This window comes from Rattus norvegicus, chromosome 1, assembly GCF_021556685.1.
Source record: "Rattus norvegicus strain SHRSP/BbbUtx chromosome 1, alternate assembly SHRSP_T2T, whole genome shotgun sequence".
Taxonomy (NCBI): domain Eukaryota; kingdom Metazoa; phylum Chordata; class Mammalia; order Rodentia; family Muridae; genus Rattus; species Rattus norvegicus.
In genome coordinates this window covers 234,598,934-234,617,500 of record NC_141534.1, presented here as the reverse complement: position 1 = coordinate 234,617,500, position 18,567 = coordinate 234,598,934, and the positions used below count along the sequence as shown (strand labels likewise).

At 46.2% G+C, this 18,567-nt stretch overlaps 1 protein-coding gene across 11 annotated transcripts in view; it reads left to right on the top strand.

The window, feature by feature from the left end:
- Tjp2 (tight junction protein 2) overlaps positions 1-18,567 on the top strand; it is a 127,918-nt gene that overhangs the window by 35,826 nt on the left and 73,525 nt on the right. For 2 of the 11 annotated variants that reach the window (XM_087573993.1, XM_087573648.1), the window contains exon 1: positions 13,394-13,590. In XM_087573993.1, the coding sequence (XP_087430119.1) occupies positions 13,531-13,590 (60 nt within the window). In that variant the 5' untranslated portion in view covers positions 13,394-13,530. 11 annotated transcript variants of the gene reach the window in all.

Below are 18,567 nucleotides of genomic sequence, written 5' to 3'. Positions count from 1 at the left end.
GGGAAGAAGTCAGAGTAGGGGGCTGGAGAGATAGCTCAGTGGTTAAGAGCACAGACTGCTCTTCCAGAGGTCCTGAGTTCAATTCCCAGCAACCACATGGTGGCTCACAACCATCTATAGTGAGATCTGATGCCCTCTTCTGGCCTGCAGGTGTACATGCAGGCAGAATGCTGTCTACATAATAAACCAACTTTTGGGGGGGAAATCAAAGTAATAGCGTATGCCTAAAACTCGCTTTGATTTTTTTTAAATTTAAGCTTTGGGGGTTGGGGATTTAGCTCAGCGGTAGAGCGCTTGCCTAGCAAGTGCAAGGCCCTGAATTCGGTCCCCAGCTCCGAAAAAAAGAAAAGAGAAAAAAAAAATTTAAGCTTTGTTGCTAAAATAATTAGCTCCATTAATATACTTGTACAGGCTCATGTCCACAATCCCAGCACCCAGGAGTTAGAAGCAGGAAAACAACTGTAAGTTCAAAACCCACAAAAGACTACATAGTGATTCCAGGCCAGCCAGAGCTATATAGCGAAACCCACTTTCCAGAAAACAACAAACAAACAAGCAAACAAAACAAAAAAGAAAGCGGTTTCCTCTTGTCTCTTGTGTTAAATTTATCTCTTCTGATAGTGGCTTGTGGCAGGAGAGAGAGAGAGAGAGAGAGAGAGAGAGAGAGAGAGGCTTTCTTAACTGAACAAGAGGTGTTAAAGGAAGCCTTTAATTGGATTATGGTTCCAGCAGATCTGGAAGAGAAAAGGTAAGCAAACAGTGAGACCACTAGGATAATAGCTAGAATCGTTTCTGATAAAAAAAATAGCAAGATATTGGTTTTGGGACTTGGTGTTTAGAATGTAAATCTCAAGGAATTTGGGGGTCTCTTGGAAGTCACCTTTGACTAGTTTGTTTTAAAACACAGATCAGCCAGGTGGTGGTGACACATCCCTTTAATCCAGGCATGCAGAGTCAGTGGCAAACGGATTTCTGTGAGTTTAAGTAAGAGTTCCAGAACAGACAGGACTGTACAGAGAAACCCTGTCTGAGGAAACAAACAGACAGACAAACAAACAAAAGCTAATCTCAATGCTGGCAGTGGTTTGCTAAAGGCTAGCTAGCCTAGACTACAAAGTGAGTGCCAGAAGAGGCAGGGTTAAAGAGAGAAACCTTGTCTTGAAGCAACAAAACAATGAAACAACAACAATAACACAGACTGAAGACTCCCTTGATTGGCTGGAATCCCTTGGGTTTGTTTGATTTTCTCAACTCTCTCGGAGTGACTCCTGGGTATGTCATAGCTGACTTCCAGAGTACCTTTCTTAACCCTTGTTTCTGAAACCTATGTCAGACATCTTTATTAAGTCCTAGCTGCATTTACAACTATTCCATAACTTGGAGGCAGGAAGGGTTGCATGCCTTCTGTCTGGAACATGCCTGCAAACGCATCACTCAGGAGGAAGATTGCTGGGAGTCCGAGGCCAGCCTGGGGTACATAATGAGACCCTGTTTAGCGGGGGGGGGGGGGGGGGGGGAGTTTTATTTGTATCTTTAACCTGGCCTACACCTCCTGGATTAGGAAAGAATTGATATGCCCTCTTGCACACCTTTCTTAGGGCTCTCACCCTAACTACAGCAGGAGCGTGGGAGTAGCTTGGTACAATCAGCCTCTGAGAACGTGAGAATACTGCCAAGCACGCTCTCCCAGAAGTCCCTGGGGCAGAGGTTTGAGATGACACTCAAACCGGTCATCCCAATTCCCATTTATTCCACTTAAGTACACACGGGGAGCAGCAAGGTGAGAGATGGGGCCCTTTGATATAATTAGGATGCAAATGGGACAGTCGTTTTACAGAACGGTTACTGTTCCAAGCTGGCATGTAGCCACAAGGACCAGGTAAGCCTGCGCCACCAGTCCTGGCTCCGTTAGCCTCCTTTCCCTCTCCATCACCTGACCTTCTCTGTGATAGTTTTTCCTCCATCGATGGCAGCCACGTTGGGTACCTGCCACTGGCTTGGGATCCCCTACAGGCCACACCCAGCTCTGTCTGACGGATAGGCTATGCACTTAGAGCTGAGCTTCCGTGCATTCCGTTCACGCTGCCGTGTGCAGCTGTCTTTTGGGTCCCTCTAATGGTAGCTCTGTGTGGAAGCCTAGAAGAGTTCTTTCTATCATTTCACGTAACCTGGGGAAGTGGCGCCAACGCCAGTAGCAGGTCATCACTGACCCTGGCTTTGACGTTGTCCATAAAGCAGCAGGTGACAACAGGTGGCAGTTTGGCCCCAGTTTGGATTCACTCAGAGGTCACGTGTTACAGCGGGGGTAGAGATGACTGCAGGCAGCATGCTGCCTCACACCTAATCCCAAGTATTGATTCAAATTTTGACCAAACGTGTAAGACCATTTGATTATAATTGTTGCTATTGGACAAGATGGTTCAGTAGAGGGCAGGTGTCTGAGGTCCACTTTGCTTACTTTGTGGAGAGGACACGGGACTGTGGTGAGGACACAGGACAGACAGCCTGGTCAACAGCTGTGATCCAACAAGAATCAGGGTTTTGTCTGCAGTTCAGCGAAGTCTATATGGGGCTGGGATGTGACGTGTGCCCTCAGTGGGTATCCGCTGTAAGAATGCCAACTGTCAATGTGGAGATAGTATGAGTTATAATGCTAATGTTTATGAAATATATTAACAAGTTAGATAGCAAATCATGGGATATTATACTTATGTAAAAACACAGTTATGGGCTGGAAAGATGACTCAGCAATTAGGAGCACTGGCTGCTTTTCCAGAGGAGCCAGGTTTTGTTCCCCAGTCTCTTCAGCCCTCCACTGGCAGCAGACTAGCAAAGCACCCATACACATACAGATTTTAAAATATAATTATAAGTAAAGTGTCTGGTAAATTATTTAAGCTTACTGAATAAACATTATAAGATTTGAGATTTATTTTCTTGTTATATCCCTTCTGGTTATAACACCTGGTCCAGTCTTTAAATATATATCCTATAGGTTATAAACTTACCTAATTAGGTTGTGGTATACACCGTAACTAATCATATAACTTATGCCTGATTCTTAAAACTGCTTCTACACTATCTATGTTAAAATAAATCTGAAGAGTTTCATACATCTTTTCTTCTAGGTCTTCATGCTTGTTTTATTTCTCTGTCTTTAAATTTATCATCATGATCATCACCACCACCACCACCACCACCATCATCATCATCATCATCATCATCATCATCATCATCATTATTATGTGTGGCTCTCAACAACTCAGTGGAGTTGCTATTTCCTTTTCCTTTTAAGAGGGGATCAAACTCAGTCACCAGGCTTATGCCGCAATTGTTTCATGCTAATCCATGATCATCATGGCAGGGAGCATGGCAGCAAGCAGCAGGCGGGAGGCATGGTGCTGGAGCCATAGCTGAAAGTTAACATCCTTATCCACAAGGAGAAGGCCATCTCGGAATGGTCCTAGCTCTTTGAAAACTCATGGCCCACCACAGTGGCAGCCTTCCTAATCAAGACCACACCTCCTAATCCTCCCCTAACAATTCCACCAACTGGAGACCAAGCATTTAAACACATAAGCCTATGGGGACCATTCTCATTCAAACCACCACAGCTCCCCACCATTGGAGTTGGGTCAAGCTATGGCCCAGAACCTTACTGACAAGGCTGAATACTAATTCAGCCTGTCAATGGCCTGAACAAGCCTTACACTTTGCCTTGGAAGTTTCCCAAATGCAAGGGCCCACATTGACTATAGCTGCCTCTTTCCAACTTAAAATTTCCTCCAAATAGCAGTATAGGCCTCCTCAGAGGGTTTAGAAATGTGTGTGTGTGTGTGTGTGTGTGTGTGTGTGTGTGTGTGTGTGTGTATGGCAGAGAACACATTTGTGCCATAGTACATATGTGGTTAGAGGACAACTTTCAGGGGTCTGTTGTAGCTGCGGGTTTTGTCACCTACATCCAAGTTCCTCGAAATAGTGACTCTGAGACTTAATTTTTTATGAATAAATGTCTAGGCCAATAGATTTGGTTCATTCCCTGACTAGCTCATACTTAATTACCCATTTATTCTATTTTATGAATGTCACATGGTTGGCTGCCTCTCCTCAATTTCAAACAACTGTCTCCTTCCCTTACCTTTCTCTATCCCAGAATGCTTGTTCTCACTGCTGGATGTCCCACCTTCTAATCCTGCCTCAGCTTGTTGGCCATAAGCTTTTTTATTGACAGATGAAGCTCCCATTTATTGCACAAGGGCTTCTCTTGTCCATTCTCCCCTTCTATCATGTGGGTGCTGGGGATAGAACTCAGGTTGTCAGGCTTGGCCACAGGACAAGCCTTGCCCACCCAGTCATCTTGGCAAGCCTCTTTCCCAGATTCTTAAACGGCCTAGGCCAGAGCTGAATCTCAACTGCAAAACCAATTCTTTTGGGGTTGGGGATTTAGCTCAGTGGTAGAGTGCTTACTTAGGAAGCGCAAGGCCCTGGGTTCAGTCCCCAGCTCCGAAAAAAAAGAAAAAAGAAAAAAAAACAAACAATTCTTTTGTCACCTTTGAGGCCAACTAAACTCACCATACTCAAGATATTACCCATCCTTATCACCAAGCGGTGGATGCTGGGCATAGGGGTATTTCCTACGGGCAGGTGGAGGAGAAGGTGGTGGAAAGGTATCATCTACTAAGAAGCTCTCCTGGAGAGTCTGACGACTTTGTACTTACAGTAACATGTTTTCACCACAGCAATAACATTCATGGCGATGCTCTGCCAGTGATAACAGTGAAGTTCAAAAGAGGGAGACGGGGGTAATCAGCTCCTTTGCTTTCTTTGGCTACAGCCTTTCTATTGTGCTCTTTGGACTGAACTTTCCCTAGTCAGACCACCCAGGGCTCCTGGCCTTTTCATACTGGTCCTGCGTTCCAGAGAGGCTTGTTTATTAGACTCTGTTAACTCTATCTGTAGCTTAGATCTTTACTCTGGGCATTGCTTGCTGGTGTCCACTCAAGTGGGGCTTCCTACTTCAGGCAGAGAAAGGAATTGGAGCAGGAGACTAGCCACGCCCACCTGTAAATGTGGAAGACTGAAGCAGGAAGATCACCCGTTGTAAGCCAGCCTTGGTTACATAGACCTTGTGCCCCAAACACAAACCAAAAGAAGGAGGAGAGGGAAAAAAGGAGGAGAGGGAGGGAGGGAGGGAGGGAGGGAGGAACCCAAAGAGGAGGAAAGGTCCGGTGAGAAGATTCTAGGGCAGGAATGACTGGGGCAGAGAATCAGAGGCCACAGCCACAAAGAAAGCTAAGTGTGACTGTAGGTAGTGAGCTTGCCTGTGAGGTTGGAGAAGGTGGGTTCACCACAAGCTGCCCTTGGAGTTGCAGGTGGTTGTAAGCTGCCCTGTGGGTGCTGGAGGCTGAATCCAGGTCCCTGGAAGAGCAACCAGTGCTCCTAACTGCTGAGCCGTCCTCCCAGTCCCCTAGGTTCAGTCCATGATGAAGACTCTCTCCGTTTTTGCTGGCTGGAAGAGACTTCTTTTTTTTTTTAGATTTTTTTTTAAAGGTTTATTTATGTATGTGAGCTCATTGTAGCTGTCTTCAGACACACAAGAAGAGGGCATCAGATCTCATTACAGATGGTTGTGAGCCACCATGTGGTTGCTGGGAGTTAAACCCAGGACCTCTGGAAGAAGAGTCAGTGTTCCTACCACTGAGCCATCTCTCCAACCTGAGACTTCACTTTTTTTTTTTTTCTTGTTTTTCGGAGCTGGGGACGGAACCCAGGGCCTTGCGCTTACTAGGCAAGCGCTCTACCACTGAGCTAAATCCCCAACCGAGACTTCATTTTTTAATATAGCATTTCCTAAAGGTATGAAGACAGGGTGGGATGAGGGTGAGGGCAACTGGCAGCAAGTCCAGTCATCCCATTACGAAGATCTCACTTCATTTTTTGCATGTCCATGTGTATGCATGCGTGCGTGCGTGTGTGCGTGCGTGCATGCGTGCCTGCGTATACAGAGGTTGATGTCAGGTTTCCTCCTTGATTACTGCTCACCTTATCTACTGAGACGTTTCTTATTGCTCTCACAGCTCGCTGATTTAGCCTAGTTAGCCAGCTTGTCCAGGGCATCCCCTCCTCACGTCTGTGCTGGGATTGCTCCACCACACTGGATTGACGCTTATGTGGGTACCAGGGCTCTGAAGTCCTGTCTTCATGCTTGTGTGGCAAGCGCTTTATCCACAGAGCCATCTCCTCATCTCCTAAGGGTTCAACTTTTACATCTAAGTTTAGGTTGGTGACTCTTTGAGTGCTTGGTGGCCCTTTAAGACTTTAAACACAGAAAACAGCAAGATCTCCTTTTCCTGAGAGAAAGATCATCTTGGCTGCTGGGGGAACTGGAAGGGAGGGAAGACAGTGAGGCAGAATCCAGGGCGGGCACTGAAGAGGCGGCTTGTGATATCTTCCACAATAAAAACATATAATCTAAAAAGTAATAATGAAAGATGATCTCATAACGTATTCCCTTACCTTGTTATTAATTTCCAAAGTATTTTTAGAAATTCACTACTGCAAAACTGTTTGTGAGGGGATCCCTTTCTTTACTCTTTTGATGATGATATTTTTGGAGATTCTTCATGTTTTGATCAAATTTAGTTGTGGTGGGGTATGTGTATGTGTGTGTCCCACCGCCTTTAGCAGTAAGATTGAGACTCACACACGACTTTTCTAGTGAGCTGTAGCCTCAGCTCACACCTAGGTTTCCTTTTTCTATCACATCAAATAAAGTTCTGTTTACTAGTTAGTTTTAAGTAAAATAGTATAACCTTACTTTCGTTATTCTGTTTCCTGTAACCTTAACCACTGAGCCATCTCTCCAGCCCAGCTCCCTCTTTCTTTTCTTTTTTTTAAAAACACTTATTTATTTATTATGTATATATCATACAGCTTTCTGCCTGCATGTATGCACCTGCAGGCCAGAAGAGGGCACCAGACTTGATTATAGATAGTTGTGAGCCACCATGTGGTTGCTGGGAATTGAACTCAGGACCTCTGGAAGAGCAGACAGTTCTCTTAACCTCTGAGCCACCTCTCCAGCCCCCAGCTCCCTCTTTCTTAATGTTTAAAAAAGATTTATTTATTTTATTTTATGCATGTGAGCGTTTTGCCTATATATGTTTGTATATATGTGTACTGTGTGCCTGTCTTTGAAGGTCAGAAGAGGGCATCAGGTCCATTGTAGTTCTGGATGGTTCTGAGTTGCCATGCGGATGCTGGGAGTTGAGCTCAGGTCCTCTGCAAGAGCAACAAGTGCTCTTAATCACTGAGCTGTCTCTCTAGCCTGTGGACAGAAGTTTTCACTGCTTAGTACATAATATATTTTTAGACACTAGGGATAATTATTTTAAAATCGCAAGTTTTGGGGCGTAGCAGTTAAAAGCATATATTACTCTTACAGAGGATCTGTCAGAGGGCTCACAACCACATTTAACTTCAGCTTCAGGGGATCCAATGTCCCTTTCTGGCCTCTGGGGGCACTGTATTCATGTCTTTTGTCTCTGTCTATCTGTCTCTTTCTTTGTCTGTCTCTCTTACATACACACAGAATAAAAATAAAATCTATAAAATCTTAAATGTTTTTAGTTTCTTTTTAATTCTAGTCAGGATGTCATGTAAGCTGAAATCCTACTGAGCATATTTTCTAACAGGTGTGAAATCACAGCAGCCTACATCAATTAAAATATAGCCAACAAAGTATTTTCCAGCCATACACGTGGTAATTTTTTGTTGTTGTTGTTGAATTTGAACCATTATGTATGACCTAATGGCGTTACTTTGGGAATTAGATCATCTCCCTTCCTCTGGCTTTCTCTTGGTATTTATCATGACTTATAATTTCTTAGTTTATTCTCCACCTCTATTTTTAAGTGTTTAGCTAGTGTAAAGAACTGGATTTCATACACACACACACACACACACACACACACACACACACACACACAGACATACACAGACACGTTATAGCTTGCTCATATTTGCAGAGATAAGGACGACTTAATGATTCTTCGTGCTGGGGTTGTACCCATCTCTGTTCATCTCTGACTTTGATTTGAACGAGGACCACAAAGTTCTAAAGCCTGAGGATGCAGCTCAGGTCGGGTGCACGTCTGGTGTGAATGTGCTTGTGAGGCCCCAGGTTCTGTCTCTAGCACCACGGAGTTGGGAAGGAAGAAAGAAATCATTATTCTATCAGGGTGGGCAGGTTGGGCAAGAACTACATGTTTCACGTTCCAGTAAACAGTTCTTTAGGAATGTAGGATTTAGGAAGCTAGATAGCCAGTCAGCAGCCTCCTCACCACAAAAGAAAACAAAGTGAATTAAAGATGAGTACTTTAAACCCTTTTTGGGAGTAAAAGGACCAATATGTGATAACTGACAAGGAATGAGTAACGTCGAGATGCCCCACCCTACCCCCAAGTAACTTTAGAGTGGTGCGGTAGGGTGGGGCCGTAGAAGCCATCCAGAAAGGCTAATGTTTGCAGCGAGGAGGGAGGCTTGTCATCCTTTTGAGAAGTGTCAGGGATCACTGGGGCTTTAGTTGCTGCTTGGGCAATTCTTTGGCCTGTCATTTGTCACCTTTTGTGTGTTTATCTTTCCCTTCATCATACTGTAGGCATTCTCTGTTGTACGTTGTCCTTATCTCTCTCTGCCTACCCTAAGGGATAGGGTAGGCATTTAAAAAATGTTTGTGGAGGGGTGGGTCTGTATGATTCCAATCGGCCTAGAGACTTTTCAGTGTGAGTTTACATTGTTCCCAACTGAAGAAACTAGGTAGCCATGCTGTAAATATATACACACACAGATACATATGTATATAAATATATTCTGTGTGTATGTGTGTGTGTGTGTGTGTGTGTGTGTGTGTGTGTGTGTGTGTATGTACAGAATATCTCCACCTATAGTTCTCAAATCTTAACTAATTTTTTATTTTCACTGCTGGGCTAGATGCTCACATGTTTGTATGAGCAAGTGCTTCAATCCCACTCCCAGCCCTCTCCTTTTTTGTTGCGGTTGTCCTGGAACTGGCTGTGTAGTTCAGGCTGACCTTGAACTGGAGGCTTTTCTACTCCAGTTAGTATAACCTGGTTTCTTGTTTAAAGTCCTCTCTCTCTGCCTGGTGAGGAAAATCTTAACATTCCATAGAAAATCTAACTAAATGCATTTAGTTTGTTACACGTGTTTGAGTTGTTTTATTTTATTTTTATTTATTTATTTGAGACAGAGCCTTACTATGTAGCCCTGTCTGACTTGGAGCTCACCATGGAGACCAGGCTGCCCCAGAACTCACAGAGACCCACCTGCTCTGCCTCCAGACTGCTTACACAGACTTAACTAATCTAGTTCAGAAACCTTATACAATCATAATTTGCAAACTACAGACACATTGAATGTGATTTTAAGAGGAAAATTCTATTCGTAATACCGTCATCAAAACATTTTCCCAGTATACTTTCCGATTCTTTTATGTATTTTTTCATGCTTTATTATTGTTACCACAGGTTAGATAAAACTTGTGTTCATTTTCATTGACAGTTTTTCATTTGTTTGCTTGTTTGATTCTCAAGGCATAGCTTCTTTGGGTAGCCCTGGCTGTCCTGGAATTCCCTCTGTAGACCAGGCTGGCCTCAAACTCACAGAAATTTGCCTGCTTCTGCCACCTGAGTGCTAGGATTAAAGGCCTGCACCACCACTGCCTGGCCCATCGACAGTTAACGTTGTCATTATTCTTTTTGCAATATAAGTTCTTTCTCATATTGTAATTAACTCCCCCTCCCCCTTCCTCTATACTAATGACTAAACGTGGCCTCATACATGCATTCTACCACTGAGCTACATCCCTGGTCCTTGAGATAGGATCTTACTAAATTGCTCAAGCTAGTCTTGAAGTAACTCTATAGTCTAGGTGGGTCATGACCTTGAACAGTTCCCTCCCAAGTCGCTAAACAGCTAGGATTACAGGCCTGACTAGTTTATGTGTGTGCATTTATAGTTTTGTTTTGTTTTTCATTGTGGCAGAGCCTCCCAGGGAAGTTGAGGCTGACCTGTAACTCAGAATTCTGCATGAGTGATGGGATTATAGACGTCAGTCGCTATTACTAGGCCTGCTTTCTGTTAAGAGGGTTTAATAGCTCCTTATCGCTGGGCTTAGATGCCTTCTATCTCACCTGGGCTGGGAGTGGACACCTTGGGAAGTAATGAAACTTTAGAATGGAACGGCTTTGGCCAGTGGGTCTCTCTGAACCAATTAGGTTCAGGGTCTTTCTTCCTTCCTTCCCCCCCGCCCCCTCTCTGAAAGAGCGATGATGTCATGTAGCCCAGGCTGGCCTGTATGACATTCACTATATGGCAAAGGGGATGTCTGGTTCTCCTGTCTCCACCTCCTGAGTGTGCCCACATTGTTTATGTTGTGCTGGGGATCAAACTCAGGGCTCCCTGTGCTGGCTAAGCGTTCTACCAACAGAGCTGGGTCTCCACTCCCAGTCAGCTCCTGACTGATTTCCTCACAGTTCTGTGTTAACTCTGTTCCCTTTCCTAAAACTCACTCTTCCCGTGGCTTTTGACCACTCTTCTCCAGAGCGCCTTCTGCCCTTTCCGGTTTGCTCTGATTTTTGTCCTGCAGAGTTCGTAATACTGGCATTCCCATAGGCAGGCCCTGTCTTTCATCCACCTTTGCCTCTAACTACATCGGGTGTCTAGATGGCCTCATGCCTTCTCTTGATGTCGACGTTCACACCTCGTTGATGATTTCCAGAGCTCTCTAGCCAGGTGCTCATGTCTGCCTCCTGTAGCTGACACTTGCTCAGGGTGGAGTTATTGAGCATCTCCACATGGATGATACACAGCCCTTGTCTGTTGTATACCCACAAACTCATTCATTATTTTTCCTCGGGCCCCTCCCAAGGTAAGCTCCCGTGTCTCCATTGTGGTCAAAGAGTCACACTGGGCTCACTTCTGTCTTGTCTCTCACAGCTGAGTGGAGTCATCCAGCCTATTAGCCACCTTCTCAATTTCTTTGGAGTCTGGCTTCCTTTCATCTAATGCCTCTCACTTCAGACTGCGCCGCATTTTGCCTGCTTGCCCACCATGGTGGTATGTACAGATTAATTCTTACCACTGCCCCCCCCCCCCAGACCATAACACCATCTTCCCATAATACAACAGAGAGTTCTATATAAAAAAAACACTAACTAAATCCCACTTGGGTGAGGTCTTCGGCCCCTGCTGACCTGGATCACTTCACATTGTTGTACCCTCAGGGAAGGCTCGGGACTGCTTTGTTTCTTCATATTATTTTCACCAGGAAGACCTTTTAATTTTGTCTCACACATGCATCCTTACTTCTTAGCTTGGATTAGCTAGCTATCTCTGGGAAGCTTTCTGTGAACCCAATCCTTCCATATCAGTAGGGAAGCACTTCCATTTTCTCCTTGCTGGCTGACTGCATGCTGTGATGGACTACTTGAGGCAGGAGGAAGGCTAACCTGATCTGTATAGTGAAACCGTGCCTCTAAGGGGTTGGGGCGGGGGATTCCAGGAGTAGGTTTGATATATTGTATCACCATGAAATACATTGCTTCTTAGAAAAGAGCAGTTACTTTTGCTGTCATCTCAGCCCTCCAAATCCTCAGGCAGGCAAATCTCTAGGTTGAGGGTAGCCTGCGCTAGCTACATAGCAAGAGCTTGTCACACTTATCAGAGTTGTATGGCTTATACTGCCATCACAAAGTCCGTGTTGCCACTGAATCGAGTTTTCAACCCTTTGTGGAATGCCTCCGTTCAGGTGTGTCAGAAGAATTGGTATGATAGTGTATAAATCTGTCATCATTTGTCCCGATGGGACTATTCTTTATTTGGTCTGCCCAGTCCAGTCATTAGGTACATGTGACTGTCAGCCCTGGAAATATAGGCAGTATGACTGGGAAGCGGAAACGTTCATTGCCTTTAATTTGAGTTAACTGAAAGTGAAACGTAAATACAGACAGGTAGCATGGTCAGCTCAAATTGGACAGCCCCACTCTAGGGAGGAAAAGGTAACCAACTATGCAACAGGTGTAATTGCTGCATTCCGGTCCCTTTCCTCCTTTGTTGATGCTTTGTTGACGTAATAGGCTCATGAAAGTAAGGTGTGACCGGTTCATAAGTGTAGTCATTACCACTGGAAGTCAGTACCACCTAATTGGGAGAACCATTTTTAAATAGGTGCTTAGATCAGGAGGAGAGTAACACAACGCGCCAGTCAGGAAGACCAGCCCGCGTCCCTGTGGAAACTGGAGATAAAGTGGGAAATGTTACTCACAGCGCTTACTCAGAGGCGTGTACTTCCTACTCCAAAGGAGGCCAGCAGCAGCATAAGGCTTTGAGGGCAGCATCTGCAAGACTTGTTTTTCCACACATACTGCCAAACTTGCTCTGATTAGACAGGAAGTGAAGACACTTTTCAGCGAGCCCGCCGGCATCTGGATCTCGTCATGGGTCTATCCAGACCTTTCTACCTTTTACCTTTATGTCTGTGGACCAAGGAAGGCTAGGGGCTACTCTCCGATTTAAGGGAAGAACGGAGGGAGTGGGAGTGGGGAGCAACTCTTATCTAACCCCAAATCTCGTGTATCAGTTTTGACTCTAAATAGTCAACATACTTCTATAATAAACAGTTTGTTTGAATCGCTCGATTCTTGCACAAGGAGGACTCTGTATAAATCTTGTCAGATCAGCCTTGAGGCCACCTGTCTTTTATACGCAGGGGACGGAGAGGGATTTCAATCTCTTTATTGGAGTCGCTGTTCATATGTCAAGGAGGTAACCTGGCCCGCATTGCCCTAAAAGGTCCCGCTTTACTATTTAATCCAAACACCTTTGTGTCCTTGGAAACTGGGTCAGCAGCGGAGCAAATTTAGGGGGTGCAACACTTGTCTGGGCTGGCTGGTCCCGTAGGCCACCTCCGAAGCAAAGCTTCGGGGTTTCCCCAGTCGTTCTCTGGAGGAGAACGCAATCGTTGTCTGTGAGAACCCCCGAGATGTTCTTTAAACAGTGTTCCTCCGGACGCGCCGCGCGACCTCCCGGGCATCCTCTCCAAGGCGCAGCGCTTCCCCGGGCGCGCGCTCGGCCGGACTTGCTGGCTTCTAAGCGCGCGGCGGAGCGAACCATCGGGCCAGAGAGGCGGGGGTGCAGGCGGGACGCGAGAGCTCGGGAGCCTCCTGCTGCTCCAGGTCCTCCGCCGCCGGCCGGAGTCAGAGCGCATGACACTGCCCGCCGCGGGGCCTCGGGCGCGGCGCCGGCGAGCTCTCCCCCGGCGGCGGGGGTGGTAGCGGCCGTTGGAGTTTCCCCGTCGGCCAGCGTGGGCGCAGCTAGGCGCGGGGCGGGCCGGCTGCGCCGCGGGAGGAGGGACAAAGGGGAGGCTCCCCGTGGTGGCGAACGGGGTCCGCCACTGCAGCTTGTAATTCTGAGCCGCGGCGAGCAGGAGGAGGTGCGGGAAGCGCGCGCGAGATGCCGGTGCGGGGAGACCGCGGGTTCCCACTGCGGCGGGAGCTGTCGGGCTGGCAGCGCGTAAGTTTCCTCCCGGGTCCGGAGACGAGCGGTTGCGTGGGAGCTGGTGGATTCCGTGAGGCTCCTCACTATCCACCGACAATTCTTTGGGCTGTAGTTAGCAAGGGTCCTTCGGGAGGGGAGGATTGAGAGGACGGCGCTGATGGCTCATGGCCTCTTGAAGTCAGTTGGCTTTGAGATGAAGTCCCAAGTAGGGGAAAGTGTGGAGTCCAGCGCCCTGGTGTCGGCTCCCAGGACTTTCTGTGCCTGTGGTCACCGACTGGACGCCTGCGTATGTGTGTGTGTGCTCTTTCCAACTTAATGCAGACGTTCTAAGCCATGTACCGAGAGAAACGGAGGACTCTTTGGTACCCAAATCCTCGCTTTCCTTTTCAGTCAGCTGCCTTTGCGTTACAGCTTGTTTTGCAGTAAGGAATGGAGATGGGGTTTTGGAAGAAGCCCCAGAAAGGAGTGATGAATGGTTTGTATTCTGGTAGTATCTTACCTGTCATCGGTCCCTTTTATTTTATGTCTCCATTTGTTAAGTTTCCGCTTTTACACAGTAGTTTATTTTAAGGTTTAAATAACCAGGGATTTCGACCTCAGGCCTTTTCACATTCTTGAAGTGTGAAGAACTTAGGAGGGAACCTGCCAGGACTCAGTAATGGAATACGGTCTTCCCCTCGAGTTTAGTTTTAGTTCTAAGGCTGAGTCGCTTCTCTGGCGACTGTCTGACCTGAGTAATAATGGTTGCGGCTTTCCCGAGGTTCCCAGTGAAGAGTCATCCCCTCCCAGAAACTGCCCTGCAGTGCACACTCCCTACCTCCACTCCACTTTGGAATCCCAGCAGAGGCAAAGACAACGCCTCCATAGCTTCCTATGTGGTCTGTGTTTGCTGCGCCCACAACCCTTTACAGAAAACGGGTCCATCCTGGGAAGAAGGTAGTTTGGGCTGACAAATTAGTAAGTAGTAATTGTATTTGTCACAAAGGGCCATTCAGTAATCCTGGTTAGGATAAGGATTAGCCAGTTTAATACATGTTCTTGAATAATGCTTCTTCACTGTGGAGCATGCAAAGGTAAGTAAAGGCCGTGTGTTTTGTAAGGAATGGATGGTGTCAACAGTGCCTGTTAGGAGTCTGGGCAGGGTGCTGTTCTTGGGGGGTGATAAGAGAAGAGAGAGTGCTTTAGTCAAGGTAACAGTGGCTTTTGAGGTTTTTTTTGTTCCTGTTTTCCCTCTACAGAGCTTCTCGAAAAGATTAAATAAGGGGAGGATTGGGGGGAGGGGGAGGGAGGGAGAGAGAGAGAGAGAGAGAGAGAGATTGTTTCTGTGGGCGTGGGGTGCTGGGAATTGAACCCAGGTCCTTAAGCATAGGTTTTTGAGCTGTGTCCCAGCTGCAGTTTTTCAGTACCACTGAGCTACCATTTAATGAGCACCTACTTAGTGCTGGTCTCTTTGAGGACTTGACTGAGTTCTGCGTGGACTGGATTTCTGCTTGCAGGAGTCTAGTGCACACCAGCATGGTGGACTGATTTAGATGGCTCTGACTTTCGATGATCCCTGGCACGGAGGGAGGAATGTGTAATACAGCCGCACACCCTGCTATTCAGAGACCCAACAAAGGGTGGGATTGTCTTCTCTGCGTCCCTTTGGGGATTCTTTTGGGGGCAGAAAGCACGTGAGCAGACCCTTCCTGATGTCAGTCACTATAGAGAGTGGCTGGAAATGTTTTTGCCTCACTGCGCACTGGCAAAGAGTGGGCGCTAGGGACACAGTGGTCCTGGGTCCCGAAAGTTTAATGTGGGGATTAAGTGAAGGGTTTTGGGTTGGTAAGGGAGGTGAGGTCTAGAAATAGAGGTAGGAAGTGCCAGATGCCAGTGAAAAATGTGAGTCGGAGGAAGGGTGGTACAGCTCTCTTTGGAAGGCCTTGTATGGCAGTAACACAACGTTGGGAGGGAGAATCACAGAAACTCCTAATGTACTTATTAATTAATGGTTCTGCTCTCCTAACAGTCCAGCGAGCTGCTTTTGTAGCAAAGGCCACTCCACTTCCAACATGGTAAATGGTCCTATTTTTGAGGTTTGCCTAGGACTAAGACCAGTTTCTCTGTATGGCCCTCAGGGGAGTTCGTTTGTAGTGACTAATGCCTAAACTCGCTTAACCCTTGATCTAGTTCCTTACACAAGGACAGCAGATCACAGCTAGCCATCTCTCTCCCGTGTGAGTTGGTGAGCACTTCTTGAATGTATGTATCCGAGTGCTTGGGCGATGACAGTGTTCCCACCATTAGTTTTCTTTTCACACAATTTTTTTCCTCCTTTGGATGTCATCTTTCAAGGAGACAGATTCTTGAAAGTAGGTGGTGGTGGTGGGGGGGGTCACTTTAGGTCACTGTACCTCTTTGTGTTCAACAGTAGTGGTTTAAAAAGACATTGTGATTTGATTGGGCTGGCTTGAGATGTGGGGGCAGCTGTGAAATTGCTCACACTAATCACCCGCCTTTTAACATCTCCCAAGATAACTAGCCATTAGGGAATTCTTTGCCTAATCCCTCAAACAAATCCATCAGCTAGGCCATATTGAAGATTTATCTCAATTGAGAGCTGTCTCTCAATAAAATGCCTCATTGGTTATATATATCCTAAGCTACAATCAGGGATGCAAAGACGTGTGGCCACGGTGACCTTGATGTCCCAAGATAAAGGTGTTTTTGCTATGGTGCTATCTTGGTATCTACTACACCTGGTCTTGGGTGGAGGGAAGCCGAATTAGCATGTTAGCTGGGAGTCACTGGGTCCCAAGCCGGAGTCAGGACTATAGATTGAGAGACCCAACTTAATACCAGTTTGGTGAATTTAAGCTCGTGAACACCATGAACTCTGTTTTAGACAATTGGCGCTGGAGAGATGGCTCAGCGGTTAAGAGCGCTGATTATTTTTCCAGAGGTCCTGAGTTCAGTTCCCAGCAACCACTTGGTGGCTCACAACCAACTGTTAATGGGATCCGATGGCCTCTTCTGGTGTGTCTGAAGGGAGTGACAGTGTACTCATATACATAAAATAAATAAACAAATCTTCAAAAGAAGAAAGAATAGAGAACCATTTAGTGGCCATTTAGCCAGTACAGGAAATTTTGCGATGCCCTGGCCGTCATCCCTTTTAGTAGCAGCTCAGACACCTGTGACATTCTCTGGAGGAGTTAGAACTGTCCCAGTATCTGTTATTGTAATGGCCAGTGTTTATTTGGGACGGTTCCTGGGAGAGCAGTCAGTCAGGCTTGCAGGATTTTTATGTAATGCTGAACTGTGAGTTGGAAGTCCTCTCTTTCTTTCCACTTGATTTAGACATGGGCTTCTTAGAATTTGGAGACTATACTGATTTCCTAAGGACCGGGAGGTCGTTGTGTGCTTGGGCAGTGGTGTTGCTGATCAGTTGATAGATGTGCTAGACTGTGGCATGTCATGGGCAAGAACCCCGATACTGGGCTGCACCCTCAGGCCTCTGTCCTGGTGTTTGTGTTGTTTTGTTTTTTATGACAGATGCCTATTATCTTGGCCATTATCCCGAGCCTCTCAGAAAAAACACTAAGGATTTTGACACCCCCAGATACTTAGCCATTTGATTTTTTTTTTCCCTAGAGTATTTGACCAGTTGTGGTTCATAAAACTTACAGGAAAAATAGTTTTTTAAAATATAATTAATTCTATTTGTATGCTGCTCTGTTTGCATGGATGTCTGACTATCGCTTATGCTTGGTGCCAGAAGTGGGGATTGGATTTCCAGGACTATAGTTACAGATGGATTGAGTAGCCATATTGGTGCCAGGTCCTCTTTAAGAGCAGCAAGTGCTTTTAATGTTTGAGCCACCTCTTCAGCTCCAGTTTGTTTTGTTTTTCTGGGACAGGATTTCTTGGTGTAGCCCTGGCTGTCCTGGAACTCCATAGACCAGGCTGGCCTCGAACTCCGAGATCTGCCTGCCTCTGCTTCCAGAGTGCTGGGATTAAAGGCCTGTACCACCTTTAATTAAGCAATTTAATTAATCATTTAATTTAAACAGTGAAACAGCAATAATGAAGTTATCCAGCCATTTGTGGTAGCACATGCCTTTAATCCTACCACTCCTGGAGGCAAAAGTTCGCAGATATCTGTGAGTTCTAGGCCAGCCTGGGCAACATAAGATCCTGGCTCAAAATAAACACAAACAGAAAACCAAAACCACCACTACCACCACCACCACCACCACCACCACCACCACCACCACCACCACCACCACCAAAACTAACCCAAGAATTCTCTTCCACAGGGATTAAATTCTATCTTTTTTTATTAGCTACGACGGAACATAATTCTGTTTTTCAGTTCTTACACATTAATATCACGTGAGGAAAGAGAGCAAAGGCAGTCACCAGTCCCACTTATTTGAAGACTGGGTGTAGCTTAGGATGAAAATCATTGTGAAGTAAGACTGTGTTAAGATTTGTGAACTTATGGTAAGTTAGTCGTAGACTGCAAACATTGAGAGCATGAAGGCTATTGCTCTCTGAGCCTTGGGCGTTAACTGTGTAAAACACATGTGACTTGGATCTGGAGAACTCTGAGTGTAACTCCCCCCCCAACCCCCAACCCCCTTACCTTCATGAGCCGCTCATGCAGAATCATCCTGGGATACCGGGAGTGTTGAACACCATGGTCTCTATCTTGAGCCTGCGGACACAACAACCCCAACCCCCCACCCCCCCCCCATTTTTGCAGTTCTTTTGATTGTGTTTGCCCATGGGGTATCTGTGAGGCTCTTTTTAACATCTGGTTGGATTCCCTTCCTTTCTCTGCTTTCTCCAAGTAGGTGTTGCGTCGCCAAACGTTGCCTGGCCAAATGCTGTTCATTCTTTTGTGATAAAGTGGAGGGGCGGGGAGGAGGTGCTTCGCCTCTTCCGGGGAATATCACTTTGTTTTCAAGTGGGGCCTGAATAATGCAGGTCACCAAGTAGCTGCCCTAT